We start from the raw sequence: 7,468 nt of genomic DNA, 5'->3' as shown, positions 1-7,468 counted from the left end.
ATGGCACTTTACATGGCACCCATAAACACCTCAAACAGAGTGATGGATCAGAACTGTCCCTTGTTAGATGCCACTGCAGTTCAGTTTTCTCCTTGGCCTCCTGGACATTGTTGATGCTTTAGTTTTGGGTGAGTGAAGTAGCAAACTACCTGCTCTTGACATCCTTCAGTGAATAAGCGACATGGAAGATCCAAAAGAGCAGATCCATCCAGAGCACAGACCAGTCCCTACTATAATGTTGTACAGTGAAGAGAATGGTGAGGCCACAATTTCACTGAGTCATTTATACGTTAAAAATACCCTCAAACTTACTGAGTATTAGCTTGAAAAACAGTGGAGAAAACAGTTCCGGGAGGCAAGATTCCCTAAAATCTGCCTAACCACAGGTTAGGGGTGTTTTCCATTCCATGTTTTTGTATTTATGTGCTTTCTCATTATCCCTGGAGGCAGAACATCCACTGGGATTACAGTCCTCTGACAGCAGTCAGACAGTCACCCGTTACAAGAACTTCTGACATCTGAGCCATACATCTCTTGCAGATGGAGAATTTGGCCCCTTTGGGAGTCCCTTTCATTGTTAACACTTCTATCCAAGGAAGAATTAGGGGGCATGAGAGCAAGAACATTCTCCTCAACTCTTGGTGGCTCTTTAAAAAAGGATGCAGCTCCTGGAGAAGAGATTTATGTGCCTTGTGACAAATTTGCTGGCCACATGACCAATCCAATGCATCAGAAAAGTTGGATACCAGTACTTAATCCAACCAATCCTCCTTCCCTACCTACTGGTCTGTGTGCTGGTTCAGCTAAAGGCTATGCAGACTTTTGTTCATATAGAACCAGGTATTGACAAACAAACAGGGATGTTCAGCACCTGGGAAAGATGAGTTTCAATATCAGGGGCAAGACTTTTCAGCAACAGATATTTTTTTGGTTTTGTTTATGAGGGCCAAAAGTGATTTACTTTTTCAGTATCACCAGGAACTTTTCAATCAAGTAATCAATGAAATTAAGACAAAATTAGTTTCAGTTGCCATCAAGGATGCACTTCAACAAAACTGGGCATTAAGTTCTCAAGTATTATGTAGGCGTAGCTCTTCTCCAAACACCTCCGAGAGAAGGTGATACAGTCCTTAAAACACCAGGGTTCTCACTGGCAACCTGGCTAGACAAAAAGCTGATGAATTTAGGGAGTACCAGCATGGAAAACTACTGGCAAAATGATAGTCCTGAAGTTTTTCCTAATGTACCTATTTCCTCTCCTCAGATATCCCCGCATTAGCACAGGTTACAAATACTTCCTAATTTTGAAACACAACTGTATGGAAAGACCAGTTTCCTAGAAGGAATTGAGAGAGGATATGTACCTTCATGAAATTCTGCTGTTAGTTACTATCAATTGCTCAGCAACAGGAGTGGTGTAGCGTAGAGCAGGTCGTGAACCAGTAGAGTATAGATAATTTCCGTTTCAAAACCAGAAAATCTCTTACCAGAGGTGATGCAGTTTAAGCTCATGGAAGAGAAACAGACACTGGTTTTAATTATGCTTGGTAATGGAAGAAAATGTGGAACAAATCTGTATTTTTTAATATCCCTCATTTAAAGTTTTATTTGGGTAGTTTCTCTGATGAAGCATTTATTGTTACAAAGCTTTTAACAACACCTTTTAACAACAGCTTTTAACAAACTTTTAACAATTAAACACTTGTTTAATTCCAGTGTACAAAAATAAATGTCTTTAAAAAAACTATTAAATTTTAGCACAGTACGTCTGTAATCAAATACACTTTTCATACTCTGCCACTGTTTCTCCAGAAATACCCGGGGAAACAAGGACGTGTTTAAATCCAGATGTAAACTGTTCCGTTTCTCAGCTGACTCATGCCATGCTGATGACTTGGCAAAGCTGGGAACCAGCTCGCACAGGGGTTGCCTGCACTCAGCACCAGAAGCTGTGGCACAGAAGGCAACAGATCCGTAACACCACAACAGAGCATCAGTCAGGAGACTGCCACATCCCAAAGTGCAAGGCAGCAACTTCGCAGCACCTTCCAGGAGGGACAGAAGTGAAACAGTGCCCAGCTGCACTCGGGAGAAGATCTGAGTGGTCATGGGAATGTGCTTCACCATCCCAACTCCTAACACAAGTCTCTCTCTCGTCAGCTCCAAAGCATCGTGCTCCTCAGCAGCAGACCCTGGTCCGACAAGCAGAGCAGCATCTCATTGCTGCAGACACAAACCTACCAAACCCAGCATGACCCCTTCCTCCCACACCCAAGCAAAGAAAATGAACCTACAGCCTATTCTGGGACTGCTGAACAGGTCAGCCGTTCCAGGGGCAGGCACCAGTCCCACTGGCCCAGCTCAGGACAGACAGAGCACTCCCTTTCAGGAACAGAGATGGGCGTGGGATGCGTGACTGGTGCCTGGGCATGCCCGCCCAGCTTCAGGGATGGACTCAAAGTCAGTGTGCTAAGAGAGGGACACAGATAAACAGAAGGCAGTGCCAGAGGCAGCAAATGCCAACGGTACCTATCTACCTACTCATCACCAGGATTTCTGTTTGGACTTCTTTGTCCTCTGTTTTATGAGGAATAAATTGTCACTGATAGCAGGACTATTGTCTTTCTGCTTTATCCATTTCCTCTTCCTTTTAGCACCTTCCAGAGGCTCCTGCACATACGCAGTCTTGCTGGCTGAGAATGCACGGAAAATGGACTTGTGATGGGTTTTGCTGCCCTTACGTGCCTGCCTTTTACACCTCCTAGGGAAATCCTCCTCCAAATTGTGGCTGACATCAACACCACTTCTGTGGTTTTCTTCTCTGGGTTCCTCTGCCCACGACATCTTCATCTTCTTGTAATACTTGCCATCTTTGTTATGTTTCCCATGTTCTTTCCAAGGCTTGCCCTTTTTCTTATGGCTGTGCTCCCCATATTTTCCTTCCTGCCACAGTGTCTCTGACTGTTCTGGCAGAAGGCCGGCTTCCTGTAGTTCTGTAAAACACAGCAGTCCATTTCAATGTCCATGCAGAAAACCTAAAAGCTACTGCCCGAGCCACCACTACTTTCCTTATGTATGTATGAATTCAGTTAGAACAAATCTATCAGAGAGATTTTTTCATTTTTTTTTTTTCTGTCAACAGACTAGAATCTTAACAAATTACAAATTCATCTTGATAGTTTATAGCATTTTTTCTGTCAGAGGATTTTTTAGAATTAAATCATCTGACAACACCCACCTAGTGGCTTTGACACAATAAATTTCCATGATAGACACGGATGAATAAAGGCACAAATCTTTTGCCACCGTTAGACTACCTGTTCAAATCCCTATAGCTTTTCCTGACACATGTAAATAATCCCACATTGTTTCTAAAAGGACCAAGCAGAGAAGAAAGTATTTCAAAGAACTGAAAGTCAGGAGGGATCTCCTCCAAAATACACTGTACCTGCAGCCTTTCTTTTTAATCTGTTTGCTCTCCTCTTGATATCATATTCATCATCATAGTAGGAGATGAATGGAGAAGTAGGGAGTGTGCTCCCATGCATCCGCTTCTCCGAGCACTCCTGCAAAACATATTTCAAGTCAGTAGATGTGGCTGAGTTGCAGTTTTCCTGGAACAGAAAGCAGCTGGATTCTGAAGATGCGCAGTTTCCTCACAGAAACAAACCAAAAGCAAATCCTGCAGGAGACTCTGCTGTGTAAGCATATGGATCTGCAGGGCAGAGAGCCCCAGACTGCCGGCGGGGTGGGGAAAGGGCTGGATCTTGCATCACATGTATGCCAGACCGTATTACAGAATCACAGAATGGTTTGGATGGGAAAGGACCTTAAAGATCATCTAGTTCCAAGCCCCCTGCCATGGGCAGGGACACCTTCCACTAGACCACGTTGCTCAAAGCCTCATCCAGCCTGGCCTTGAACACTTCCTGGGATGGGGCATCCACAGCTTCTGTGGGCAACCTCTTCCAATGCTTCATCACCCGCTTCATGAAAAACTTCTTCCTGACATATAATCTAAACCCACTTTCAATTTAAACCCATTACCCCTTGTCCTGTCACTACAGGCCCTTGTAAAAAGTCCCCCCCCAGCTTCCTTGTAGGCCCCCTTCAGGTACTGGAATGCTGCTATAAGGTCTCCCTGGATCCTTCTCTTCTCCAGGCTAAACAAGCCCAACTCTCTCAGCCTGTCCCCATAGAGAGGTGCTCCAAGCGCTCTGATCATCTTCGTGACCTCCTCTGGACTCGCTCCAACTGGTCTATATCCTTCTTATGTTGAGGGCTCCACAGCTGGATGCAGCATTCCAGGTGGGGTCTCACAAGAGCAGAGTACAGGGGCAGAATCCCCTCCCTCGACCTGCTGGCCACAGTTCTCCTAATACAGCCCAGGATACGGTTGGCTTTCTGGGCTGCCAGTGCACATTGCCGGCTCATGTTCAGCTTTTTCCAAACACTTGATTCAGGAATGTGCATTTTTCAGTGCTGTACAAAAGGTTTTGTCAATGGCTGGTGAGCCAGGCTAACTGGGATGCCTCCTTTGATTGTCTTTTTTCCAGAAACCACGTGATATTAGCTGAGGCTTTCTTCTCCTTGTATGCTGCCTGTTAACTACTGTGCTCTGCAGTATCACCTTTTTGCTTCTTGGACACTGTCCACATCTAATGGCCTTGCCATTTCAAGAAACTGTCAGGAACTTTTGCTCACCCTCATGTCTCCACTGTAAGCTAAGCAGCTTTCTCTCCTGTGTTTGCTATTTCTATCACTTAGTGCCACCTTAGCACTTAGCTAAATCTCCCCACTTTCAATTTAAACTTGTTACCCCTTGTCCTGTCACTACCTGTCTTTGTAAAAACTCCACCCTCAGCTTTCTTGTAACACCCCTTCAGGTACTGAAGGTGCTATAAGGTCTCCCTGGAGCCTTCTCCCCTCCAGGCTGAACAAGCACAACTCTCCCAGCCTGTCCCCACAACAGAAGTGGTCCAGCCCTTGGGTCATCTCCGTGGCCTCCTCTGGACTTGCTCCAACTGGCTGATATCGTTCTGATGCAGAGGTCTCGCGTTTTATCCCTAAATCTTGGCAAAGGTTTTATCCCTATACCTTGCCAAAGAGGTTACTGAAAACAACACAGATTGGCTTTTCACAGGAGTATGTGAAGACACATTCATCTTTCTGCAATACCTGTGCAATGTACCACTTGTGATTCCACACCAAACCCAGGTCTTGTTCAGCAGACCCACGGCCTGTTCGTTATTTCCCTTGTGCTAATATGCTGACAGAGAAGCTTTAGTGAACAACATGTACATGCCACCCATATCAGCGCTCCTCTTCCCTCATCTCCACTGCATTGATAAATCAGGTCCGTTATGTCCAACACACACTTGGCTATACCCATCCCTCTCCAGACAGCTGCCACTGCTGCCACATGCTGTGTATGTTACATGCCCTTGGGAAAGTCTTTAGTGCTGGAGGTATAGTACAGCGGAGGGAAGGCAGGGCCTGCTACCACCCCACAGGAGGCATTTTCTGTGTGATTGGCACACAGGTATGTGAATGCAAAGCACATCTGCAGGTACTGTACAGTTCTTCATCCCTGCTGTTTTTAGCACTTGCTGAAGTCTGAACTTGCTCGGTGGGCTGTCCGTCACAAGCTGCCCTCCTAACTTTCCTATGGGGATGCCCCTTGAAATGAGCACAGCTTTGATGTGGACTGCAAGAGACACTGTTTTGGGTGTGTGAACTGCTATGAAATGAACCATGCTATGAAGTCTACTAAAGTAAGTAAGATTCCTTGTCCTTATTGAATTCTTAGTTTAAACAATACAGCAAATTCAGGAAATGTAACTGTCAACTGTTAGAACTTCTGAGGGTTTATGTCTTAACTATTTCCACTTCTGCAAACAACAAGGAGTGATCTGCAATGACGTCCTGACTAGAACTGCAGTTAATTTTGGCGTTTAGCCAATTTTTTGCTCCTCCCTCTGTTTTTGGGAAAGGTCTCCTTAGACCCCTAGCAAAGAAAATGAGTTTCAGGTGCCCCTAAACTAGCTTAAATGGTAACATGAAAGAAAACAGGCGGCAGTAGGAAGCGCTGATTGTGGTGCATCTATACAAAACTAACCCCAGCCTTTGCTTCTTGGCCAGGTCGTTATTTGTGTGCTTTACCTGCTCAAAAAAGTGCAATAGAGCAGGGTTCCTGATGTAGAGAAATAGCAAAAATGTTAAGAGATGCTTACCATCACAAGTAATTTTTACCTGCTTAAAAATACTTGCATTAAAAAAAAAAAAAAAGAAAAAACCAAACACCTTTTTCCCCCTCTTAAATTACAGGCAGATCCTTCAAGATCTGGCAGAGCTGCTCACTGCGTGAACTCAGGCACTGATTACAACCTCAGTTCTCTAGCCAGCAAGAGCTGCAAATCTCCGATGCATGGCCTGCCCAGCTGGGTCTCTGTATGTGGGATGCCCGACCAATTTCCTCAGCCATTCTTGGGTGGAAGGTTTAGTGATTTTTTTTTTAGTGATGACAAATACTCCATTATCATTTCATAATCCAGCATGTGTCCTGGATGTGTTGCTGTGTGTGCACAGAAAGGTCCGCTATTTCTGCCTTTCTGTGTTGTTACTGACTTTTCCATTTTAATTCAGACATTATTGAGGCTATTTCTGCTCCTTGTACACTATAAAAATAGTATGTTACCTGCTTTAACTTTGATAGCTGTAAAATGTTGTCCTTGAGTCATCTGACTCCCTCACTGATTTCATACTGTTTCTACCATTTTCTACCCAAGTAGCTACTACCAGCTCCTCCCACATATATACTCATTATTTTTACAGTAGTCTTATTTGTACTCATGTATGGCTGCCTTCCTCAAATGCCTTCTTTTTGACAGTTTAGTAAAATGTTCCTTATCCATGGCCAGCAGTCAGTCTCACTCCTTCAATCCGTCACTGCGTTTTTTATTGTCAATGCTCATTTCAGCATCTCTGTCACTGGCAGGGGCTCTATGCTGGCTTAGCAGGATCAGTTTCAGTGCTGCTTTCATAGGTGCTGTCAGCTCCCATCCCAAAGAGTGGGCAGACCCAGCTGGTCCGCACGACTGTCACTGAGGTCTCACACTGCTGCTGCATGTGTAGCTGTGTCTGGAGCAGATGTCTGGCAGGTGAAGCCAAGTACTGGGGCTCCTGGAACACAGCCAAGGCAGTGCCTGCGATCCTGTCATGCTGGCGTGACATCAGCCTGCTGGCACAGCCTTGTCTCTCACTAAGCTTGGACTGCAACATCTGCTTATTAGCTGCCCTTTCCAACCCAGGTGTGCAGGCAGCAACGTGTCCTGGACGTACGTGATGGCCTCAACGCGCTGCTCCTCAAGGAGAATCTTATCTTGTCTCCAAAGACAGCTCAGCATTAAAAATCTTCTTTTTATCTTTCAGCTTCACCATAAGAAGATCCCAGCAAACATGCCCTACC

General features: G+C 45.0%; 1 protein-coding gene across 1 annotated transcript in view; it reads right to left on the bottom strand.

Moving 5' to 3' along the window:
- Window positions 1-2,544: 2,544 nt before the first annotated feature.
- Window positions 2,545-7,468, bottom strand: part of LOC104510319 (zinc finger CCHC domain-containing protein 7-like) — a gene marked incomplete at its 5' end in the record, with an annotated part of 6,147 nt that continues 1,223 nt past the window's right edge. The window contains 2 exons of the mRNA XM_010152523.1: window positions 2,545-2,993; window positions 3,449-3,566. Coding sequence (XP_010150825.1) covers window positions 2,545-2,993; window positions 3,449-3,566 — 567 coding nt within the window. The remainder of the gene's footprint in view (window positions 2,994-3,448; window positions 3,567-7,468) is intronic.

The sequence above is a fragment of the Eurypyga helias genome, unplaced genomic scaffold, assembly GCF_000690775.1.
Source record: "Eurypyga helias isolate BGI_N326 unplaced genomic scaffold, ASM69077v1 scaffold40985, whole genome shotgun sequence".
NCBI classification, from domain to species: Eukaryota; Metazoa; Chordata; class Aves; order Eurypygiformes; family Eurypygidae; genus Eurypyga; species Eurypyga helias.
This window is presented reverse-complemented; position numbering and strand designations above follow the sequence as displayed.